The sequence below is a fragment of the Myotis nattereri genome (genome assembly GCF_964212035.1).
Source record: "Myotis nattereri genome assembly, chromosome: 2".
NCBI lineage: Eukaryota > Metazoa > Chordata > Mammalia > Chiroptera > Vespertilionidae > Myotis > Myotis nattereri.
In genome coordinates, this window is record NC_138076.1 from 163462082 (window position 1) to 163488481 (window position 26400).

Here is a 26400-nt window from a genome sequence, read left to right on the forward strand (position 1 = left end):
AAAAAGTATTTCAATGATCATATATATTTATCAAGGCATGATGGCTTTAGGAAAGGGGGGAAATCCATCATGAGGGAGTTGAGAAGGGAAACACAGGACAGGGAGGTTGGGGTAAGAAATGTAAGAAACTGGGGTCAAACAAATGCTCATCAAACGGTGGCACCCACAGAATTTTCACTGTTTCCCACTTCAAGGAGGTCCTGATGATATAGGTGAGTGCCAGGACCCCATCTCTTCTCTTGTATCCCCTCCCCCAATTCTTCCCACCACCATGCATTTTAATGCCTCATGGCTCTCTCTCCCACATGTCTCTTGGACCCATGCTACCTTGCATCCCAGGGTTAATGGGTATAGCCCATATGTCTCTGGCCCTGGGTGCCTGATCTCAGAAGCCATTGCCACTGATATTAATGGACTGAAGATCTGCCACCTGCATGACATTGATGCCACTGTTGGCAAGACGGGCAATACCCTCTGGACAGATGGCCTCCATAGCTACCATATTGGTGGTAATAAGGGCCGAAGAAGTGGCAGCACCACTGCCTTCTGAACCAGCCCCACTGTCCAGGGGCAAAGTGCCCACACTCAGGGCTACGCCTGTGCCTCCCTTCTTATTCTGATGGGTCTTGATATGCTTTGACAGGTGGTCACTCCTCATGAAGCGCTTGGGACACTCAGGGCAGGCAAATTTCTTCTCACCTAAGTAAAAAAGAGAAAGAATATCAGAAATGAACATCTCAGGATGTAGGGGGTACCTTGTCCAATTACTGCTTTCAAACTTTATAAGCCATACTATTAGGCCAATTTTAGAAGGTGAAAAAAGAAAGAAAAATCTAATGAGTATCTTTTGCTTTTTGGAGGAAGAAAAACAGGTAAGGGTTGGGGAATAGCAGTTCCTGGCCATACATTTTCTTCACACCACAAACCCAAGAAGGAGAAAGTGTCTATGCCCTGAATTCCCAGCGTAAGTCCCAAATTTCATTTTTCCTGGACAAACTCAATTGCCCATCCCCTGAACCTGCCCTGTGGGGAAGCGATACAGTGACTGGCTTAAGCCAATCATGGCCCATTCCTGGAGGTGGGAGTAGGATTAATCCTGCCCAAACCAGGTAATTACGAATAGAGACAGAGGGATTGTTTTCAAAGGAAACTTGGCTTTCTGGTACCAAGGAAGAGAGGAATAAATGAAAAACAAAAAAAGAAGAAAGGGATGGAGAGAGGGAAGGAGGTTGATATTCAGAAAGGAAGGATTGAGCAAAAATGTCTGGCAGGACTGAGACTAAAAAGAGTAATTGGATCCTCCGAAATTCCACTCAACTAGCTCCTTCCTTCTCTTTAAAAAAATTTTATTATTTTTAAAATGTGTGGGTTTTTTATTGATTTCAGAGAGGAAGACAGAAACATCAATGAGAGCAATCATGTAGTCATCATAGAGATGACTACACACCCCACCACCAGGGATTCAGGAATGCAACCCAGCCCTGGCCACTGTTTCTCTGTGGTTAGAGCGTCAGCCCCTGCACTGAAGGGTCACAGGTTTGATTCCTGGTCAAGGGCATGTACCTGTGTTTCAGATTCCTCCCTGCTCCCAGTCAGGACGAGTACAAGAGGCAATTAGTCAATGTGTCTCTATCAACATTGGTGTTTTGTTTTTTTTTTGCTCCCTCTCTCCCTCCCGCTCTCTCTGAAAGCAATGGGGAAAAAAAATCCTCAGGTGAGAATTAAAAAAAAAAAAGGAAGAAAGAGACTGCAACCCAGGCATGTACCCTGATGGGGAATCGAACTGGCAACTTCTTGGTGCTAGGGATGAGATGCTCAACCAACTGAGCCACACCAGCTGGGCAGCTCCTTCCTTCCTTCCTTTTTTTATAATATATTTTTATCAACTTCAGAGAGGAAAGGAGAGGGAGAGAAAGAGAGAAACATCAATGATGAGAGAGAAGCAACGATCAGCTGCCTCCTGCATGCCCCCCACTGGGGATCGAGCCCACAACCGAGGCATGTGCCCTTGACCAGAATCAAACCGGGGACTTTTCAGTCCACAGGCCAATGCTCCATCCACTGAGCCAAACTAGCCAGGGCTCCTTCCTTCTTAAAGGTTTTCCAGATTAACTCCAATTCCATTTGTGATCCATACATTTAGTTTCAATCGTAAATTGCTCAGTATTTTTAGTTATTTCATAGGTACATTTTGTGCCTTTCCATTCTGGTCTATTACTATTTCTTTCTTCTCCAGGCTCCTACTCACCTGTGTGTGTGCGTTTGTGCCTCTGCAGCTCATCCGAACGCGTGAAGCGTTTCCCACAGTATGACCAGGTACACATGAATGGCCTCTCGCCTGTGTGCCAGCGCAAGTGTGCCCGTAGGTGTGAGGTCTTGCCATATACTTTGCCACAGCCTTGAATGTGGCAAATGTGCTGTTTCTTTTTGCCAGGATCCCCAGAGCCCCTGTAAGTGAGAACACAAAGTATTCATCATTCATTCTAGAGATAAAAATGAAAGCACCACAAAGTGTCAACAATAATTACCCAACCCATTCAAAACTAACTAGAACTTTTTTTTAAAATGGCTTCTCTTTAGTATCAAAATATAAATCTTTAGTTGATTCTGGTTCTTAATACCCAAAATTCAAGCTGTAGGTTTCCTCTCTACCAGACATTTGCTCTTTTCTGCTTTCCTGTTCCTTAATCCAATTTTGTTGTTTGAAGAAATAATCATTCTCACAGTGATTTGTGAAGTCTGTGGGGCATTTTTTTTTTTTTTTTTGAAAGAAGTTTAAATCTCAATACGAGCATTTTCCACAGGAACTACTGTGAATGTGGGGGTATTTTTTGCTAGGAATGTATTTATAAGCAAAGGGTTTCTCCATTTAAGCACCTGGTTAAGGAAAATATTTTACACCTGTAGAGCTTTTTCCTAAAATAAAGAACCAAATGGTGAAGATTAACAGCTGAAAAGCTGAAGCAATATCAGGGAGTTCAGTGGAAGAGAAAGATGGACTGAATAGAAGTTAAAGAGGGGAATAAGAATCCTAACTAATTCAAGGCTTGTAAAAAAAATTATTCCCTGTATGGAGCAGATCCTAAGCTCCTCTAAGGAATCAGCTCTGAAATGTTTTTGCAAACCAATTTGTTCCATGTGTAATCCATTAGTGGGCATTGGGGAGATTTCCAAGAGGGACTTTTCTTTGGTTTTAACAACACATATTAGCAGAAGGGGGAAAAAAACGTAATAAAAACTAGAGGCCCAGTGCATGAAATTCGTGCACAGGTAGGGTTCCTAGGCCTGGCTGGCAATCAGGGCCTTCTGGCTGCTGGCCAGGGCCTCCCTTTGTTTCACACCGCCCCCTGGTGGTCAGCGCACATCATAGTGAGTGATTGAACTCCCGGTCGAACTCCCAAGGGGACAATGTGCATATTAGGCCTTTATATATATAATACATAAGAGAAGATAAAGTTACTCTTAGGTGGAAATCTGAGAGGTTCCTTCAAAAATTTAAATCCACTTTAAGCTTTGTTAAAGGCAAACACTATTGTACTCAGTGCTTTTTTTTTTTTTAGTAATCCTCACCAGTGGATTTTTTCCCCCATTGTTTCTAAAGGGGGGGGAGGGAGGACAAACATCAATGTGAGAGAGACACATCGATTGGTTGCCTCTCAAACACACCCCAACTGGGACCCAGGTACATGCCCTTGACTGGGAATCAAACCCACAACCTTATGGTGTGCAGACTAACATTCTAACCACTGAGAAACATCAGTGTGGGCATACTCAGTGCTTTAATTCAGGTTTTTCCTGTAATGTAGTGTTAACCTACAAATAACTCAGATTATTTTTGTTTTGGTACTTTTCTTACTTTTGTGCTTATTTTTATTGGGACAAAACTTTTGGGTTTTTTTGTTAATCCTCTCCCAAGGGTATTTTTTTCATCACTGATTTTTTAGAGACAGTGGAAGGGAGGGGGAGAGACAGAGAAACACTGCTTGGTTGCCTCCCGCCCCCACCCCAACCAAGGCTGGGATTGAGAGCCTGCAACTGAGGTACATGCCCTTGACTGGAACTGAACCTGCGACCATTCAGTCCGCAGAATGATGCTCTAACCACTGAGCAACTAGCTAGGCTGGGACAAAATTTTAACAGATTTTCTTTTTCAAAGGCATTTATTTTTTCTTAAATATATTTTATTGATTTTTTACAGAGAGGAAGAGAGAGAGATAGTTAGAAACATTGATGAGAGAGAAACACCAATCAGCTGCCTCCTGCACACCCCCTACTGGGGATGTGCCTGCAACCAAGGTACATGCCCTTGACTAGAATTGAACCTGGGACCCTTCAGTCTGCAGGCTGAAGCTCTATCCACTGAGTCAAACTGGTCAGGGCTCAAAGGCATTTAATCAGCTATGTAACTTTCTATTCTCTCAAAAGTAGTGACTTGCCCAGCTGGAGTGGCTCAGTTGGTCGAGTGTCATCTCACGAACCAAAAGATCACCAGTTCGATTCCTGGTCAGGGCACACGCCCAGGCTGGGGATGAAGCCTGCAGCCTGGGCGTGTGTAAGAGGCAGAGGAACCATGTTTCTCTCATGGATGTTTCTCTCTCTCTCCCCCCTCCTTCCTCTCTCTCTAAAATCAATAAAACATATATATATATAAAAAAAGCAATGACTTGAAAGAAAAAAATAGAACTTGGAACTCTCCAGAGATAATACTGAACAGTATTACTAATGAGAAAACCGTCAGCACTTTATTCTGCAGAACATGTTAGGGTCCCTGATGGAAGAATTTTCTATCTGGACTAAGCCATTTTTGTTTATTTTGAAGGAAAATAAGACTCTGGAAAACTCTTATTCTCACAAGCCATTGTAAAAACACATTAGTGTAGCTTTTTCATTTCTTTGCAAGGCTCTTTTACAAAGCAACCTTGTTAAAACCATCTCAATATAGACATATGGTAACAATCATTAGACCAGCTGGCTCCATCTGATTTCCTTATCTCTAAGAGAAAGCAGGCGCCTATTAAGGCCCAAGGTCTTAGAGTCAATAAAAGGATCAGAGCTGGAAACAAGATCTATAATATGACCTAATCAAATGTATTGTGTTATCTCTCATCCCTCTGCAACACTGCCAAGTCTTAAACGTTTAAAAAAAAAAAAATCAACCTCTTATCTCCAAATCCATTCACTACTCTTAAGATACTGGCTTAGTCAGCTTACCTTCCTTCACTATCTTTACAGTAGGGGCAGGTGCATGCTTCCCGCCGGGTCCTCCGACCAGCTTGGGGTTGGGGATCTGGGCTATTCTCTCCTTCCTCTCCTCCTGCTGTGTCATCATGTATTCCATCACCACCGGCCCCATGGAGGCCAAGCTGAGCTCCATGATCACCTGAAATTAAGAGTAAGAAAGGGTCAAAGTGGGAAATAGGTCATCACAGCTGCAAGCATCTCAGTGACTACATTTTTTATAGCACCATTTCTTCACAGCTTTGAAGTCACATTCACTGACATCACCCATATTTGAAATCTCAAGAGTTACTGAAAATACAAAGAGCCACCTTGGCCGGCAATGGTTAGAGCACTGGGCCTCATACCAGAGGGTCTCAAGTTCGATTCCTAGTCAAGGGCATATACCTAGGTTGCAGGTTTGATCCCTGGCCCGAGTTGGAATATGTGTGGGAGGCAACCAATCGATGTTTCTTTCTCTCTCCCTACCATCCTCCTTCCCTCCTTCCACTCTCTCTAAAAATCAATGGAAAAAATATCCTTGGGTGAGGATTAAAAACAAAAACAAAAAAAGAAAGAAAGAAAGAAAATACAAAGGGCCAATTAAATTTATGAAAGCATAGTCAATCTCACTCAATTTTTAAAATGCAACTCTATACTGGACTTTTGTAAATTTTCACCAGATTACAAATAGTTAAAACTCTAATAATGCACAGCATCAGCAAGGGTATGGGGAAATAGGCATTTTTATATATAGGTAGTGAAAAATAGAACAACCTTTTTGAAGGCCAACTTGGCAATATTAAAATTTTAAATGCACACCATCAAAGTAATTCCACTTTGAACCAGCAATGTCCTATGGAATACAAATATATGACAATAGGGTTTTGTGTAACAGGAAAAAACTGGAAACAATCAAAATGTACATCACTGAGGCACTAAATAAATTATAACCTTATGCAATGGACTACTATACATTCATTAAAAGAATGAGATAAAGGTATATACTGTTACAGAAAGATGTCCAATAAATCTCTTATTCATTCCCTGAGTTAAACTACTATGGAGGCAATCAAATAGTACTGACTAAAAATAAGACTTTAAGGTATTCCAAACTAGAAATCATACAAAACCTAAGAGGCAAAACTTCCTCAAATGAGCAGAAAATTGTGCTGAATATTCAGCATGGAATAGTAGCTATATATTGTAAGTTTTGACACAATGGGGAGAAGGAAGAGCTAGCTATACCCTCAGGAAAGTTTTTTAAAAAATATATATTTTATTGATCTTTTACAGAGAGGAAGAGAGAGGGATAGTTAGAAACATCTATGAGAGAGAAACATCAATCAGCTGCCTCCTGCACCCCCCCCCACTGGGGATGTGCCCGCAACCAAGGTACATGCCCTTGACCGGAATTGAACCTGGGACCTTTCAGTCCGCAGGCCAATGCCATATCCACTGAGCCAAACAGGAAAGTTCTGATGTGAGATTGGATCCTTTTCAGAATGCTAGAAAAAGGAAGAAAATATAAAGCATACATACATTCTATTATGTCTTTTGATGTCATTTGCTTTTAAAGATAAAAAGTGAATGAAATCACTAATTTTTGTCCTCAATAAATTAAAATAGATAATCACAAAGCTCTAGGCCAGTGTTTTTCAAACTTGTAAAACCTGAAACCCAGCTCGGCCAGCATGGAGCATCAACCTATGAAACAGGAGGTCACCATTCAATTCCCAGTCAGGGCATATGCCAGCGTGGGGCATGCAGGAGGCAGCCCATCAATGATTCTCTCTCATCATTGATATTTCTATCTCTTTCTCCTTCTCCCTTCCTCTTTGAAATCAATAAAAATATATTTTCAAAAACAAAACAAACCTGCAACCCAAAGTAAAAAATACATTTTACACTGTGACCTAGTACATATAACTGAAACAAAAGTTTCACACACAATGCTTACCTTTATGATAAACAATGTAAAATTTTCTAGACTCTACTTCGTTTTTTTCCCCCCTTAGTACTGTTGATTTTATGGGTTGATTACAATTGACATTTTCAAAAACTGCTCTAGGCCAGTGGATAAACATAAGGTTTTAGAGGAGCAGATAGCATTCTTCTCAGGTTTTCTTTTTTTAAATATATTTTATTGATTTTTTACAGAGAGGAAGGGAGAGAGATAGAGAGTTAGAAACATCGATGAGAGAGAAACATCGATCAGCTGCCTCCTGCACATCTCCTACTGGGGATGTGCCTGCAACTCAGGTACATGTCCTTGACCGGAATCGAACCTGGGACCTTTCAGTCCGCAGGCCGACACTCTATCCACTGAGCCAAACCGGTTTCGGCTCTTCTCAGGTTTTCAAACATCTACTATGAATAAGTAAGTATTCACCTACGAAAGCACCTTGTAAGTTAATGACTCTATCCATATTTAAGATTTCTATAAATGGAGTGTTGAATTAGCCTGCTTTGTTTTACCTATTCTATAAAGAAGGGAGTAAGTGTGGTAGATCAAACTCACCATCTAAAATCTAGGCTCTTGACTGTATTCCTGTACCTAATCTCTACTCTTCCCAGTTCATAAACTTACTTTTGAGTTACTATGCCTAATAACAAGCTCTTTTTGTGCTTTCCTGCTCACTCTACCACTTCTAAGTACTAGCCTATGGTATCAAAATAAATTTAACTAAAATGTTTTGAGAATTTCATAATATTGGTAGAGCTAAAACTAGATATTACTAGAATACAGGGTTAAGAACAGGTTCTGAAGTAAATATGAGTTCCTGCACCACGATTTGATTAGCTTTTAACAGTGAACAAGTGACTTCTCATATTATTAATCTCAAAGTTATCATGAAAAAGAAATGAAATAAATATAAGGTGCTTAGTGTAATATCTGTCACATAACAAACATTCAACACATTGTAGTTAACATTAGCAAAATGTCTTGTGGGAAAATCATACCATGAGAAATCATGGAATAAAATATATAGAGCCCTTTGAGACAACATGGATGGACCCAGAGATTATTATGCTAAGTGAAATAAGCCAGTCAAAGAAAGACAAATATTGCATGATGTCACTTATCTGTAGAATCTAATGAACAGAATAAACTGACCAACAAAATAAGTCTAGAGGCATGAAGGCATGGAACAAACTGACATATTGGGGCGTGGGGGGTGGGAAGAGATAAACCAAAGAACTTACAGCCCATGGACACAGACAATAGTGTGGTGAAGGCCTGTGTGTGTGTGTGTGTGTGTGTGTGTGTGCAAGGGCTGGGTGGAGAGGGGCAAAGCGGGTGGGGACATCTGTAATACTGTCAACAATAGAAAAAAATTTTTTTTAAAGGAAAAGATATACAACAGTATTTTTTTAATCAACCTGCTTTAAAAACTGTGTTACTGATTAGAAACTGTCCCTAGTGGGGATGGAGAATTTATCCTTTGACATTAGCTCAAATAGCTCAGCAGATAAGGCTAGTTAGCAGCTAGTTAGTATCACCAAAAATTATCTACCAAAATTTACCTTCAGAAGAGAAATTTATGAAACTGTAGATCCAGCTATCTATCTACAACAGGTCTTTAGAATCAAGATAAGACAAAACTGTGGTTAGACCTGAAACTAATACAAAATAATACTGAATGTAAACTATAATTTAATTTTAAAACAAACAAGAAAAAGCATGGTGCTGATAAATCATTTTCTTGATCTATTTTCCAAACTAACCTAAGTCCATTAAATTTAGAGATGCAATTCATTAACCCCCAAAGGTTTCCCCTGTCCAAATCAACTGGGAAGAGGCAAACCTTTCTCCATTTTATTGAAACACTAGAGGCCCGGTGCACAAAATTCATGCAGAGGGGTGGGGGTGGGGAGGGGTCCCTCAGCCTGGGCTGTGTTCTCTCAGTCTGGGAGCCCTCGGGGGATGTCCGACTGCCACAGAGGCAAGAAAGGCTCCTGCCACTGCTGCTGCGCTCGCCAGCTGTGAGCCCACCTTCTGGCTGAGCGGCACTCCTCCTGTGGGAGCATATTGACCACCAGGGGGGCAGCTCCTGTGTTGAGCATCTGCCCCCTGGTGGTCAGTGCACATCATAGCAACCAGTCGTTCCGCCATTTGGTCTATTTGCATATTAGGGTTTTATTATCCTAGCTAATAATAGACAAACATGGTAACTGACCGTGCCTTCACTAAGCCTACCATGGGCTAATCAGGGCAATATGCAAATTAACCGCCAGCAAAGATGGCGGCTAATTTGCATACATAGGCGTGAAGAGGCGGAGTGAAGACTGAAGGCGGCTCCAGCCGGACCAGCGAAGAAGACTGAAGGCGGCTCTGGCCAGAGCGAAGGTCTGGGTCCCGGGTGCCAGAGGAAAACCGGTGCAGGCAGCCAGAAGGGAAAGCCTACTGCACGAATCTCTTCGTGCAACAGGCCTCTAGTATAGGATAAGAATGTTAACTCAGAACAGGGCATAATTAAATAAAGAGAGAAACAAAGAAATACTTAAGAGATATTAGGATTCCTTAAAACCATTATGTTTAACGGTAATCAGTTTGGCTCAGTGGATACAGCATCAGCCTGGGGACTGACAGGTCCCGGGTCCAATTCTGGTCAAGGGCACATGTCCAAATTGTGGGCTCAATCCCCTGTAGGGGGCAGCCAATCAATGATTTTCTCTCATCATTGATGTTTCTCTCTCTCCCTCTCCCTCTCCCAAATCGATAAAAATATATTTAAAAAGCCCCAAAACCCCATGTTTAACCCTTTTTCAACAGTGGTTGAGTATTGACCCATGAACCAAGAGGTCACAGGTTCAATTGCTGGTCAGGACACATGCCCAGGTTGCGGACTCGATCCCCTAGGGCAAGCATGTCAAACTCTTGGATCACAAGGAATATTTTTGCAGCCCAGCCAATATAACCGTATGTAAGAAACGTTTTAATAAAAATTTCGTAACTTGCCCAGCTGGCGAGGCTCAGTAGTTGAGCATCGACCTAGGAACCAGGAGGTCATGGTTCATCCTGGTCAGGGCACATGTCTGGTTGCTGGCTCGATCTCCAGTAGGGGGCGTGCAGGAGGCAGCCCATTAATGATTCTCTCTCATCACTGATGTTTCCATCTCTCCCTTTCTCTCTGAAATCAATAAAATATATTCTAAAAAAATTTCATAACTTAATTTTTACACTATCCTGTTATACGTAATTATTATTAACAAACTACAACGCTCACTAATGACTGATTACTATAATCGTGTTGCATTCATTTCCCTTACATGCCTTATGCACAGGTGCACCATTTCTCTCCACTAATACTAGAAGCAAGTATTTTAGCAGCCAATTGCCACATGTTAGTCTTGTACTGACTTGTTTGGTGTGCACAACAGGAAATATTTTGCTTTTGGAGAACAAGAAAAATGTGTTTATTTGCATTACACGTATTAATCTGTGCAGTTATTCAGTGTCTGGTAAGTTCATGCTCAAGAAAAAATATTAATTTTTATTAAAATGTTCTATTATTTTATGTTAATGATTACTCATTTATTTCAGCCCTTTGTATTTAGCATGTCTCTATAGAAATAAATCTACTTTTCTATGAAAACTGAAGCTTTTGTTTTTTTGCGGCCCACAGAAACTTAAACCTTGTTTATTTGGCCTGTGTTAGCCTTTGAGTTTGACATGCTTGTTCTAGACCAGCCGTGGGCAAACTACGGCCCACGGGCCGGATCCGGCCCGTTTGAAATGAATAAAACTAAAAAAAAAAAGACCGTACCCTTTTATGTAATGATGTTTACTTTGAATTTATATTAGTTCACACAAACACTCCATCCATGCTTTTGTTCCGGCCCTCCGGTCCAGTTTAAGAACCCATTGTGGCCCTCGAGTCAAAAAGTTTGCCCACCCCTGTATCTAGACAATGTTATCTGTAGTACTAAGACTTTAAGGGAGCTAAATAAAATGAAGTTTGCTAAAAGTTTGACACTTCACATTTTGATACGTGGGACAAATTTCCTGACTGTTAACACTTACAAACAGCATCAAATTCCTTTGCAAGCAAACCAATGATTAAAACCAAAATAGTCCATGGAATAAACATTTTCAATACCAAAAAGTACAGGAAGTAAAGATTCCTATTTTATGCAACCCCTATTTCATATGCCTATTTTTTAAGTTGAAATGCCTACTTCTTAAGTTTGTATGATAAGGCACAAGTAGATTTTATTGCAATAAAATTTTTTTAAACTTAAGCCCAAGCTGGTATGGCTCAGTTGGTTGAGCGTCATCCCTTGGACCAAGAAGTTGCTGGTTTGCTTCCCAGTCAGGGCACATGCGCTGGTTGTGGGCACGATCCCCAGTAGGGGCATGCAGGAGGCAGTTAATCAATATTTCTCTCTCACATCTATGTGTGTGTCTCTCTCCCTCTCCCTTCCTCTCTCTCTTTCTCCCTCTATAATTAATAAAAACATTTGTTTTTTTAAATTTAAGACTTAAGTCAATTAGTTGTCAGAATGTTTTCAGGAATAAATCAAAGAACCATCAGTAATTAAGTCTAGACATGATGCTATGTGAGTGCTTTTATTAAGACAGCTATGGGGGAAGAAAAAAAAGACAGCTCTGACCAGGCATTTGACTAAAAGTTTAATTACCACTACACCAAGATGCTTTTGAATAAGCTAGAGATAAGAATATCCACTGTCTGGGATGACAAGACAACTGTCATTTTCTAAGGCTCAAAGGTGTCATTTAATTAATTTCAAAATGGGAAATGCTTGCCGGCAACAAGCCATCTTTGCTTTCATTGGTCTTTTACGTATGAATAATTAAAACAAGGAGATAAGCAATTACCAGTCACTAAGAATGATTTACCTTTAAAAAGCATGTTCAAACACACTGTAAATTTCAACAATTTTCCTTGTGCAATCCTAAGCAGCAATAATTCCTGTTTCAAGTCTCAACCCTTGAGGTCTATTTTAAGCATCTTACTTTACAAATATTCAAGATTTAAATCAGGGGTCCTCAAACTTTTTAAGCAGGGGGCCAGTTCACTGTCCCTCAGACCGTTGGAGGGCTGGACTATAGTTTTAAAAAAAAACTATGAACAAATTTCTATGCACACTGCACATATCTTATTTTGAAGTAAAAAAACAAAACGGGAACAAATACAATATTTGTATTTGCATGTGGCCCACGGGCCGTAGTTTGAGGACCCCTGATTTAAATAATATAAAAGCAGCTGGATCAGCTACAATAGTATTAATAATCTTGCACCACTAGGTTCAGAAGTTTGGAAATATTGTAAGAAAACTAATCAGAAAAGCTTAAAATGTAATTCTGACTAAAAACATAGTATGAAATGTGACTTTTAAAATATATATATATATGTATTTTTATTGATTTCAGAGAGGAAAGGTGAAGGAGAGACAGAAACATCAATGATGAGAGAGAATCATTGATCAGCTGCCTCCTGCACTCCCCACGCTGGGGATTGAGCCCATGCCCTGACTGGGAATGGACCATGACCTCTTGGTTCACAGGTTGATGCTCAACCACTGAGCCACAACGGTTGGGCTAAAAATGTGAATATAAAAAATATATTTGTTTATAGAAACTAAAAGCAAAGTTTCAAAAAATTACTGTATCTCCTCAAAAAATTAAAAAGAGCCCTAGCTGGTTTGGCTTAGTAGATAGATCATCAGCCTAGGGACTGAAGAGGTCCGGGTTCAATTCTGGTCAAAGGCACATACCCAGGTTGTGGGCTCGATCCCCAGTAGGGGGTGTGCAGGAGGCAGCTGATCAATGATTCTCTCTCATCACTGATGTTTCTATCTCTCTCTCCCTCTCCCTTCCTCTCTGAAATCAATAAAAAATATATTTAAAAAAATTAAAAACAGAATTGGCATAAAATCCAGCAATTCTATTTCTGGTTATATATCCAAAATAATTGAAAGTGGTATCTCAAAGGGATATTCATACCTAGGTTCACAGCAGCGCTATCCATAATAAACAAGAGGTTCGAGAAACAGCCCAAATGTGGACAGGTGGGTAAAGAAAATATTGTAAATGCATACAATGGGATATTATTCAGCCTTGAAAAGGAAGAAAATCCTGTCACATGCTTTAATATGTATGAACTTTGAGGACATTATGCTCAGTTGAATAAGCTAGTCACAATATTCTGTGATTCTACTTATATGACATACGTAGTCAAATCCATAGAACAGAAAGTAGAGTAACAGTAGCAAAAGTTGAGGAGAAGAAAATGAGGACTTTAATGGGTATAGCATTTCCATTTTGTTTTGTTACTCCTTACTTGAGAATATTTTTTCCATTGATTTTTAAAGAGAGAGGAAGGGAGGGGTAGAGTCAGAAACATTGATGTGAGAGAGAGATATCAATTGGCTGCCTCCCACATGCGTCCCGACCAGGGTCGGGAATCAAGCCTGCAACAGAAGTACATGCCCTTAACTGGAATCAAACCTGAGATCCTGCAGTTGGCAGGCTGACACTCTAACCACTGAGCAAACTGGCCAGGGAGCATTTCAGTTTTGTAAGATGAAAAAGTTCTGGAAATCTATTGCATAACAATGTGAGTGTACACTACTTACCACCAAGAAACTGTACACTTGAAATGGTTACAGTGTGTTTTTTACCACAATCCTATCTAATAAAGAGGGAATATGCTAATTGACCCTCATGTTGTCACAAAGATGGCGGCTCCCACAACCAATAAGGAGAGAATATGCTAATTGACTGCCACGCCCTCAAAGATGGCAGGACCCACAGCCACAAGATGGCAGCACCCAGTCCCCTCAGCCCCACCGGGGCGCCTGCCTCCGGAGTCCCCCAGTCCTCTCAGCCCCCCAGTCACCCAGGGCCGGCCAGCCCAAGGCACAGACAAGCCTTGGATAGCGAATGCCCAACCACCCAGGGCCGCCTGAGGCTCAGGTAACCAGAGCTGGCTGAGGCTTGCGCTGCCAGCAGTGGCAGCAGCAGAGGTGTGATGGGGGCGTTGCCTTCCCCTGATCACTGGGTTGCCTCCCACCCCTGAGGACTCCCGGGCTGTGAGAGGTGGCCACTGGAATGAGGGACCCCCCTCCAGTGCATGAATTTTCATGTACCAGGCCTCTGATTATTTAGCCCAGCTGGTGTGGCTGTGATTAAGCGTCGACCTATAAACCAGGAAGTCACAGTTTGATTCCAGTCAGGGCACATGCCTAGGTTGCAAGCTTGATCCCAGTGCAGGGTGTGCAGGAGGCAGCCAACCAATGATTCTCTGTCATCATTAATGTTTCTATCTCTCTCTCCCTCTCCCTTCCTGTCTGAAATCAATAAAAATATTTTTTTTTAAAGTAATCCTAGCCCTAACTGGTTTGGCTCAGTGGATAGAGTGTCAGCCTGTGGACTCAAGGGTCCCCGGTTCAATTCTGGTCAAGGGCATGTACCTTGGTTGCAGGCACATCCCCAGTAGGGAGTGTGCAGGAGGCAGCTGATCGATGTTTCTCTCTCATCGATGTTTCTAACTCTCTCTCTCTCTCCCTTCCTCTCTGTAAAAAATCAATAAAATATATTTTTTAAAAAAGTAATCCTAATAAAACCCTAATATGCAAATCAACTGAACGGTGAAACGACTGGTGGAACAACCAGTTGCTATGACACACAATGATCACCAAGAGACAGATGCTCAACGCAGTAGCTGCCTCCAGCCTGTAGGTCCTGACCCGTGGCGGCATGCCCCCCAAAGGGAGGTGACCGACAGCGGTGGCAGAGGGCGGTGCCAGGGCCAGGCCAGCCAAGGCAGGTGCGAGCAGGGGCCCCAACTAGCCCCACCAGTCACCCAAGAGATCAGCCCTGATCTTTGACCAGGCCTAAGGACCCTGCCCATTCACGAATTTTGTGCACCGGGCCTCTAGTCTACACTAATAAAAGAGAAACATGCAAACAGATGTCACTCCACTATGCCCACCAGCCAATCGGATGAGTATGCAAATGAACCCAACAAAGATGGCGGTTAATTTGCACATGCAGGTGCGGAGTGAAGGCTGAAGGCTCTGGCTGGACTGAAGACTGAAGACTGAAAAGGCTTGGCTTCTCCGCTGCGGCCAGACCAAAGGCCTGGGTCCCGGGTGCCAGAAGAAAACCGGTGCCGGCAGCCAGGGGAAGACCTATTTCATGAATCACTTCATGCATCGGGCCTCTAGTCTATATATAAAAGCCTAAAAGACCCTAAGACCAGAACCTATGACATGCACTGGCCACCAGGGGGCAGATGCTCAGCACAGGAGCTGCCCTCTGGTAGTCAGTGCGCTCCCACAGTGGAAGCACCGCTCAGCTGACAGACCCGTGCTGGCAGTCCACTGGCCCAGTGGCTGCCACTCCCTCAGTAGTCCTACACCTACAGACCAGCGACACCAGCACGATCCTAACAGTGCCTCTGGCATCCTGGAAGTTGGCCTCAGGCACTGCGGCCGCTTCCCTTCCCTAGACACTCCACAAGGAAGAAAGGATATAAAAGCGGCCACCAGGTGGCTCCCGACAACCGGCGCAAATATCACCTGGACAGATCTGGATCCCGGTCCAGGCCAGCAAGGTTGTCCCATCGCCCACCAGGAGAGCCGATTGCATCCCGGTCACCCTCCCTCAGGACCCCACTTGTGCACGAATTCGTGCACCAGGCCTGTAGTAATTTAATAACTAAAATTCTTCATATTTGTTCATTTTAAACAATCTCCCCCCCAATATGTAAATGCTAGGGATTTAACAGAACAAAACACCATTAAGTAAATCATAATATTTATGTAATTTTCTTCCCTCTTTCCCATGCATCTACTTTTACAAACATGAGCCAAAATTTTAAGTAAAAGGATAAACAGTTAAAAAAAAAATTTAAAGACCCTGGCCGGTTAGGCTTAGTGAATAGAGCATTGGCCTACAGACTGGAGGGTCCTGGGTTCGATTCCAGTCGAGGGGACATTGCTCAGGTTGCTGGCTCAATCCCCAGTAGGGAGCATGCAGGAGGCGGCCAATCAATGATTCTCTCTCATTGCTGATGTTTCTATCTCTCCCTTCCTCTCTGAAATCAATAAAAATATATATTTAAATATATGTATATTAAAAAAAACCATACCAGCCCTAACCGGTTTGGCTCAGTGGATAGAGCGTCAGCCTGCGGACTCAAGGGTCCCAGGTTCGATGCCGGTCAAGGGCATGTACCTTGGTTGCGGGCACATCCCCGGAAGCAGCTGATCGATGTTTCTCTCTCTCATCGATGTTTCTAACTCTCTATCCCTCTCCCTTCCTCTCTGTAAAAAATCAATAAAATATATTAAAAACAAAACAAACACCAAACCAAAGAAATTTCTTCATAATTTGGAAAATTAGGTTTCAGGGTTATGGGCTTTTTACTTTTCTTTTTAAAATATATTTTTATTTATTTCAGAGAGGAAGGGGAAGGAAGAGAGAGACAAACATTAATGATGAGAGGGAATCATTGATTGGCTGCCTCCTGCATGCCCCACACTGGAGTTCGAACCTGCAATCCAGGTTATGTGCCCCTGATCAGAATCAAACCTGGGACCCTTCAGTACGCAGGCCAATGCTCTATCCACTGAGCCAAACCAACTAGGGCATGGGCTTTTTACTTTTACCTTCTTTAAGACAAATGGTCTGTATAAAATTAATACTCTTTCTTTCTTGAGTGCAAGAAACTGCCAAAGAATTCTAAGCAGAGTACTTTCAGATACATCATCAGTAACCATATAGAACCTGGACAAAACTGGGCCCTACAATAGTCTTTTTTTTTTTTTATAGATTTCAGAGAGGAAGGGAAAAGAGAGAGAAACATCAATGTGAGAGAGAGTCATTGATTGGCTGCCTTTTGCACAGCCCCTACCAGGGATCAAGCCTGCAACCAGAGCATGTACCCTGACCAGGAATCGAAAGGTGGTGACCTCCTGGTTAATAGGCCAACACTCAAAAACTGAACAGGGCATAGATTTTAAAAGGGTTGTTAAACCATATCCACAACAGAAATGAAGGAGGTAAGGAAAGGAAGGTCCTGACAGGGAAGTTACAGAATAACATGAAAAAACAATAGATGGAGAGCAATAAGGAGATCAGATTTGCTATAAAAATGTTTCAAGCAGGTGGGTGGGGAAAAAAAAATGTTTCAAGCATATCAGGGAGGAAAATAAGAACTGTCAAAAAAATCTTTCTAATTGTCAAAAGGGGGGGAGGATAATTCCCACACTCCCAATATGACACGCTGACCCTTATGTGTTCAAAGACTGATTATGTCTTTGATTTCTCTTTTGCCATTTTGTTCCTCCCTTCATTATCATTGATTATTTATACTTTACTTAGAGATTAAATAAATTCAAATTAATTCATCTGGTTAAAACAAATTCAAACTCATAACAAAGTTTATAAAGAAGTTGTTGATTAACCATGCCTTTTGCTTCTTTTTTTCCAATTATCTGTCTTAGGCTATAAATGTCAATAACACCTCAAAACTGAAAGAAGGGGGGGGGGATCAAGTCTATTCTTCTACTTGATAGAAGTGGAGTAGAAAGGATCTTGAAGTAAACAAAAAAATGTGTCACTAAATTTTGTCAGTAGCCTTTGGCAAGTCATTGAATCTTTCTACACCATTAACATGTTAAGCGCCCAGCCTGTGTTTTTTTTAATATATATATATATATTTTTATTGATTTTTTACAGAGAGGAAGGGAGAGGGATAGAGTTAGAAACATCGATGGGAGAGAAACATCAATCAGCTGCCTCCTGGACACCTCCCTGGGGATGTGCCCGCAACCAAGGTACATGCCCTTGACCTGAATTGAACCTGGGACCTTTCAGTCCGCAGGCCGACGCTATCCACTGAGCAAAACCAGCTAGGGCAATGCCCAGCCTGTTTTGTCTTCCGGATGGAAAGTATAGTGTCAGTCACCACTGACTGGGCACTTAACATGTTAAGTCTGAATGAAGGTACTGGAAGGGATGAAGGTTTCCAGATCTAGCAACTGTCAGTTTAACTGCTATTACCATGGCTAGTCTGGTTTAATTTTATTAGGTTTGCAAAGAGCTGTAATTTTTAAGCAATCAAAACAGGGTCAATTCAATGAAGAACTTACTGAATAATTTTAAAAGATCTAGCTCAATAGCATTTAACCTTAGGTTATTAGCAACAAACATTTGCTTGCCTATGAAAACCATTTAAAATAATTTTCCAGAGATGTATACACTTCTAACTTAATTCTCTCATTTCTTAAAGGGCAAGTCTTTGTCGTGACCTAGTTATATTTTAACTCCTTCTTGAAATTGTTAAATTATTTTTTATTTCATACACAGATACATCATGAGAAGGAGGATTCTGTGTAAATTAGATAGGCACATCCAAACTTGCTGAACAAGAAATACTGCCTAGTTCCCATAAACCATTCAGAGTTTTAAAAACATTAGAGCAAAAGTACAAATTCAAATTACAGCTCAGATTTGCAACCAATTCTGAAAAATACTCTTTCTACAGAAAATTTTTCAGGTCTTTTAAGGAGAACAACTCTAAAAAACCTAGGATAGTATTAACAATACAGTCATAGTTGAGCAAATAAGTTTTAAAATAATCCTTCTACACAACGGGGCCTGTATGTTAAATGCTAGAGAAAGGAACAGTACTATTGTGACACACCTTCTGCAAGAAATATGAAAAATATGCTTGTTTTTCAATTAAATAGTAAAGTGAAAAATTTCAACTATTATGTAGTGTTTACACACACAATACAAAGCATTAGTTACAAAAAGCATTACTTATATAAAGCTTTTCTACAGATGTTCATCTTACATTTTACAACATTTTCAAAGCCAACAAAACAATTAAAAGCAAGAAATGACCAGAACTAATTATTAGTGGTAACATTTACATACTACTTTACAAAGTGGAACAATTAAAAGGAAAGGGCGATTGAGAATTGAACAGATACTAAAGTTTTCTCAAACACTAGGCACTCTTGTGCTCTTGTTATTTAATTAAGATCTAAAATGGCCACATTACACAACGCAGTATGATTTAACAATGACGTCATTTACTGAAAGCCACTGGAATAAATAAATAGGAGCAACAGAAAAGGTCTGAAGACGGTCTTCTCAGTCTTTTCAGATCAAGAACCTAAGTTTTAAGGACCTTTTCTACTTAAAATCATTTAAAAAGTACTAACATCACCATAAGAAACAAATATATTTGATAAAGAAAGCAAATGAGCAAATGATGCAGAAACATTTGGTATATTTGATAAAGTGTATTATTTTAAAATAGAAAATTCTCTTGTATGACCTTTTGCACTAGAACAATTCTCAACACATTTAAATCATCTAAATCTACTTATCACTAATGTTCAGATGCACCAGGCTAAAATACAGGTTTTTAACAAATTAGGTCTCAGCAATCTGACCCCAAGCTTAGTGACACTATTGGCAAACCAATTCTAGTATCACGTTCAACTTAACTTCTAAGAGAAGACATTTTCCTGACCCCGATAAAACCGAACAGATGTGAATTTTTTTTATTTTTAGTGCTTGAAATTTGCTTCTTCAGTGAATTATAGCCATCAAAGAAGAATGTTCTATTCTCCTGCCAAAGCCCTGCACTCTTTATTAGGCAGAACTCCCACGAAGTCACCCAAACTCAGTCTTTCAAAGCCAGCCCCTACTCAACCTGGGGTAAGAGTTTTCAGGTCTCAGCAGTTATTGGGGGAAAAAACCTGAAGCTTTAAACTGGGGAAAAAAAAAAAAAAAAAAGATCTATGAGTATGACTACAAAATGAGAGGAAAGAGTGTTGAGGAAAAAAAGAAAAAGCTGCTAACTTTTAAAATAAAACAAAAACTAAGCCCATCAATCATTTCACTGTCTGGAAACTAAACTTAGTTTACTGGGTGGTCCCTTCCTCACTACCACTCACCAGGGGCAGGGCCATGAAAAACACAGAAATAAAGAAGTGGCTGGTTTGTTTCTAAGTTTGTGCCTTTGCCTGTGTATTCAGCAAACAGAAGTAAACAAGAGTAGAAGTCAACAGGAGAGCTTAGAAATGTTTTAAAAGATTCTTTTATTTTTTAATAATAAATGTAAACAGACCAAGGGAACACCATGGAAGCTTTAGTCTTTCACAACCATGCTGTCTATCTACCTATTCTATTCTACTACATCACACTGCCAAGAGCTTGAGTTTTTCTAGTAAAATAACTATATACCAGAAAAGGTAAAATGAGACACTGCAGCTTCTAGGCAACAGCTGAACAGCACTAAGCTTCAAGGAAGTAATTTTATTATCTTTCATTAAGAACGAAGTCAGATCAGTTGAAGAGAAAAAAATGTTGCACAAGTATGACTAACCAGAAAGGAGGAAACTGTATCTTCAGAAACCACTATTAATGAAGCAAAGAACTTCGATTCTCACAAAATGGCCTTTCAGTGCCTCATCTCATTAGTGAATGTCAAGCTCTGCTATCTTACAAAAAGGCATGCATTTTCTTGAGCTCAAAGAACATCTATAACAGCTAGGTAGCCCTATCCTATGACATATTAAATGGCAGACTTCCCCAGAGCATGATTTAGCAATGAGTGCCTCATAACTACTCCTTAGAGCTTAAGTTATAAACCTTTAAGAAATTGCAGGGATCCAAATTATTATTAATGGGAACAATCCTACAGCTTTGCTTTCCTTTGAAGAGTAAACTACTGGATACAACGTCAGAACAAAGAGAAAACAAACGTGCTAATGTAGATTATCCAGAAAGTATCTAATTTTCCAGGCTGTTAGTTTCAGTTTTTTATTAAACTTTCCTCATAATTTTTAGCCTACAAAACACTTGCCAACTCTAGAGCATTAAATTCCAAAGAAGCAAAGCTACACATTTTTAACAATCTAAAGGATTTCTCAAGTCCAGACTTAAAACTAACAGATAATGAAATGCCTAGGAGAACTAACCACAAGCCCAACCTCTGGCTGTAGTCTCATCACTTAAAAGAGCTTTTTAGTATCTCAATGTCCTCATCGAGAAAATAAAGTAATTTACAGATGATTTCTTAGGTCCCTTCCAACTGTAACTTTCTAGTGTAAGATCACTAAGAAAATTACTGTCTTGATAATGCTCAAAATGTAGTCATTGTAAATACACCATAAGAATGTAAAAAAGTTAGGGAACTTGACCCCCCAACCCAGATTTTCCAAACCTTCAGAAGGCAGGAAATATGGCTGGCTGCCTATTCGTTATTCTCACTTATATAAAAACCAGTCTAAATGGTATAACCTGCTATAATAGAAGTAAGCATTTCATATACCTACATATATTCCAATAGAACTAGGAGTTCAATGGCAATAAACAATTCCCCATAATTTTTATATATCGTGCCAGAATGTATATGTATCCTTTTATCATGCTTTAGTAAAGATTAGCTACCTTGTGATGGAATTTAAAATGATACATTCTAAGTAGACTGTAAACTTTTTAAATAGATATGATTTAAATTTCAAAATTAACCAATTTGAAATTCACTTAGTTCAAAGTAAATGACTGAATATTGTGGTCAACTGATTCAATACACATTCCAATATATATACCTCTTCTCTAAAAGACTATATATATACCTCTTCCCTAAAGACTATTTTTCCCTTCAATATTCTCCTTATTCCTGATTCCTCTCCACCTCCCCACTTCATTCCAGGCCTCACTCCCTTTCTCTCCCACACACTATTCCTTCCTCAATCACATACTATTTTCATAGCAGTCTTAAGAAGTGGTTCTCTTATCTAGGAAGTATCAGAATCATCTACGAAGCTTATTAAAAATATACATTAGTGCAAGGGCAAGTGGATGGCCTCTACTTTTAAGGCAACTAGGAGTTAAAAAATAATTAAACCTTGAGTAACCAGCTTGCTCAGGGCAGAACATCCTGATTAACTAAAGATTAACCAGAGAACTTATTGTGTTGAAAAAAATCCTTCTGGAACCCATTAGGTCACTTTTCCCCTCACTTAGGAGTTACAGTTCTTCATGAGAAATATCTGATGATTTAATAACTGTCCTATAAATAAGTCGAGTTTATAATCAATTTTTATCCTACACAAGAGTGGACCCCAAAAGCTAAATAAAACCATCAAGCTAAGAATGATTTTATATTTTTTTAAAGGGTTGTAAAAAACAAACCAAAAAAATGTGATAGTAGATAGAGCACCGGCCTGTGGACTGAAGCGTTTGGGGTTCAATTCTGGTCAAGGACATATGCCCAGGTTGCGGGCTCGATCCCCACTAGGGGGCTTGCATGAGGCAGCTGATCAATGGTTCTCTCTCATCACTGACATTTCTAGCTCTCTCTCCTTCTCCCTTCCTCTCTGAAATCAATAAAAATATTTTTTTAAAAAAAGACCATATAGAGCCCTAAAATAAACACTATTACTAGGTCTAAAATAAGTACTATCAAGCCCTTTACAGAAAATGTTTGCAGATCCTTGTTCTGTAGTACTAAAGGCACTGGAGGTACAGATTCCAGGGTCATTGCCCAGAAATGCTCCTTTCTCATCAGATTAACTGGGGGGAAAATTTTCCGTTAAATCAGTTCCAAATAGAATCATTGCTATTTCTCTGACTTGCCTAAATGATTAGCCCTTAAGAAAGTTACTCCCTTCTTTGGAATCAACAGTTTCAGCTGAGGTGCTAGTTAAATGTGCAACTAAATGCAAAAAATTAGAAGCCTTACCTGGGGCATTTGCTATAGTCAAGGGCAGGCTTGGAAGCTGGTGCACCTGGATTCCCGAAGCACCCAAAGCACTGAGGTTAATAGTCTGGAGACCAGGCATGGAGGATAGTTGAGCAGCATTCACAGTGACTGTGCCCGCAGGAATAGAGGCAGCTGAGGCTATGGGTGTAAGGGTGGTATTGCTGCTGCTGGTCTGCCCCAGGGAAACACCCTGCATTGGGGCCAAGGTGATTGTCTGGGCCTGTGGGTTTTGAACTTGGAGGTTCTGCAGCTGAAGAGTCTGCCAACTGACCTGTCCATTGGGCCCCACTGTTGGTGTCCGGATGATGATGGGGCCAGAGTTTGGAACAGCCTGAAGCTGGAGGTTCTGGAGGGTTTCCTGGGAGATAGCTTGAGTTGTAAAGGTCTGCCCTGACAATGGTGCTGCTTGAAGAGCCTGGAGGGTCTGTCCCCCTTGAACTAACTGAGGCTGGATAAGAATCTGTTGTTGCTGTGACTGCTGGTTTTGTTCTCCCTCTTTTTGCTGACTTGTTTGCAGTGAACCTCCAGATGTCTGGTTCTGCTGAATGTTCAGAGCATCAGATCCCTGGAGCCCACTAACCCTCTGGGATGTCTGTCCCTGAGAGTTGGTCCCTGCTGATCCGCTGGTGGTAAAGTTCATAATTCCCATGTTGCTGGTGGTAGTAGTTGTTGAATAGCTATTGGCATTGGTGAAAAAGGAGCTGGAACTGGCTTGTGACGATACCAAACTGGCAGAACTAATGGCAGTCCCTGAGGTGACGGGCTGTGAGCCACTCTCCTGGGACCCAGAGCTGCTGATCGTGACTGCCTGAGAGCTAGGAGTCAAAGTAGCTGCAGAAACACTGTTAACAGGTAGCAAAGTGATATTCCCATTCAGGGCCACCGGCACATTGGTCACATACTGAGTCTGTCCTGAGAGGACATTATTAGCCAGGCCTTGGAGGGGGACAGCCTGCTGGAGTAGATTTGGCATAGCAGCAATGATGTTGCCTCCACTTCCTCGATTTGTGATGATCTGTTGGTTTGCACCTGGTATAATCTGTATTTGACCAGAACCATCCTGCTGCACTTGGGCCCCAGTAGCAGCAAATTGCAGCTGTTGCCCATCAACGGTCTGGAACTGTGGAATTACCTGATACTGAATATTAGGCATCACACCAGGTAGTCCTGTCAGGACTTGCTGGTTCTGTAAGTTGGAGGTGGCAGCCACAACATACTGCCCACCAGAGACGGTACGATTCTTGGAAGACTCACTGCCATTGCTGCCATTGGTACTGCTGCCACTCTGTTCCTTTGAGGTAGGAGTAGCCCCAGAGGAGGAAGAGATGATCTGCCAGCCATTGGCACCCTGTGAGAGTTGTGTAGCTGTGAGGTCAAGCTCACTGGTGCCCCCTGACTGGCTTGGGCCCTGGGAGTTGTTGCTGTTTTCATTGGGTGATTCAATTCGGCTGCAAGTTGCTGCCAACAGAGCCAAAGGGGATGGCTGGGATTCCTACCCAAAAAAATGAGGGAAAGAATTAGTTTAATGACATCCAGCTGCCAGCCTAGGGGGCAGTATACAACAAATAAACAACAAACAGTGCAGAAAAACTAAGAGCAAAAAACCCCCAAAAAACAGCCTACGGACTGAAGGGTCCCAGGTTCAATTCTAGTCAAGGGCACATGCCTGCCTGAGTTGCCAGCTTGATCCCCAGTGTGGTGTGGGCAGGAGGCAGCGACCAATGAATCTCTCTCATCATTGATGTTTCAACTTCTCTCTCTCTCCCCCTTCCTCTCTGAAGTCAATTAAAAAAATATGTATTAAGCACTACCTGGTTTGGCTCAGTGGATAGAGTGTCAGCCTATGGACTGAAAGGTCCTGGGTTCGATTCCAGTCAAGGACACATGCCCGGGTTGTGGGCTCGATCCCCAATAGGGGGGATGTAGGAGGCAGCCAATCAATGATTCTTTCATCATTGATGTTTCTGTCTCTCCCTCTTCCTTCCTCTCTGAAATCAATAAAAAATATATTTAAAAAATTTATATACACATATTTTTAAAAAACAACAAACATATGAAAAAAATCTGTTGCTGAAATTCTCATCTTTGGGGAATCATCTCCAAGTCACCTATCTCTCTGTACTTACTTCCCTATCTATAAAGTGGTTAGCCCCTTCCTAAAACTTATTCTGTGAAAAAAAACATCTAAGACTATACATCCTCTCTCAACACTTTCTCCTCTCTGTCCTGATCGTTCCTTACCTGTCCTCCTCCTCCTCCTCCTCCACTGCTGCTGCTACTGCCTGTGCTGCTGCTTCGAGCCTGAGAAAAGGCACCACCACCATTACCATTGCCCCCATTATTGCCACCAACTCCTTTCTCAATCTTCACCACGGCTGTCATTTCATCCATGGAGTGATCTTGGTCTAAAAAGAATTAAAAGATAAACAACTTAAAGTTGGGGGAAGGAAAAGGGTAAGGTGAGGAAGGGTAGAGGAGGTTATGAGGAAACAGACATGACTAAAAGGTGAAAGGCGGGGGGTGGGGGGGGGGGTGGATGGGAGAGAAAGGACCGTAGTAGGACATGTAGGATGTGAACTAGGCTCACTGATGCCAAACTGGGTCTCAACTCTCCTTTTCACAAACTAAACTCAGAAAACATTGAAAAGATGCTTTTGGTATAGGAAATGTGAAAGGCCGTGGGCATGTTGAAAGAGTTTCAAAAGAAAAAGTATGGGGGGGAGGGGGATAGGTTAAGGCAAAAAACAACATGTGAATGTATAGAAAGCTTGATAAAATTAGGATCAAAGGAGAATGAGGAAAATTCAAATACAAAAAGTAACAAAAGGAAAGAAGGGGAAAAAAGAAAAGAGATAAAAGGTGTGAGTAGGGAAACATTTGTGAATTCTGTTTAAGGGACTAAAGGGGTCCAGGGATTAGAAATCTGGAGGTTTCCGGGCGGACTGAGGGCGGACCCTAGAGGGAAAGGGCGGTTTCGGGGTGAGGGGCGTGGAAAGGGCGGGACGGTAGGGGGGGAGGGGGAACCTACGGAGGGGGGGGAGGGCCCTGGGGCAGGCGGTGACCAGAAGGCGGACCAGGGAGGCGGTTGGCCCGGGCGGGGCCTGCACTGCTCGGGCCACCCCCGCAACTCCAGCCCCCGACGGGAGGAGCCTCAGGCAGGCGGCCGAGTTGTGGGGGGTAAGGCCCGTCCCCCCGCGGCCGGGGCGGGCAGGGGGCGGGCGAGGCCATTCTGCCCCCTCCCCCGGGGCGGGTGGCCCATCCCCCTCCTCCTCGGAGGCCCCGCCACTGCCCCTTCTCCCTCCCTTCCCTCCGCCCCGGGCGGGACCAAGGCCGCCGCCGCCGCCTCCCGCCCGCCCCCCCTCACGGCGGGGACCGCCCGGTCGGCCCTCGCGCGCGCCCCCTCATTCCCTACCACCCC

The 26400-nt window shown here is 41.9% G+C and overlaps 1 protein-coding gene across 1 annotated transcript; it reads right to left on the reverse strand.

Annotated features, from left to right (window-relative positions):
• SP1 (Sp1 transcription factor) lies at positions 1–25614 on the reverse strand. The gene is made up of 5 exons (XM_081084700.1): positions 25224–25614; positions 22962–24474; positions 5212–5380; positions 2249–2448; positions 1–699 (listed from the first exon to the last, which is right to left on the reverse strand). The coding sequence occupies exons 1-5, from the start codon at positions 25371–25373 to the stop codon at positions 386–388; spliced, it is 2346 nt and encodes a 781-aa protein (XP_080940826.1). The 5' UTR covers positions 25374–25614; the 3' UTR covers positions 1–385.
• Positions 25615–26400: the final 786 nt, after the last annotated feature.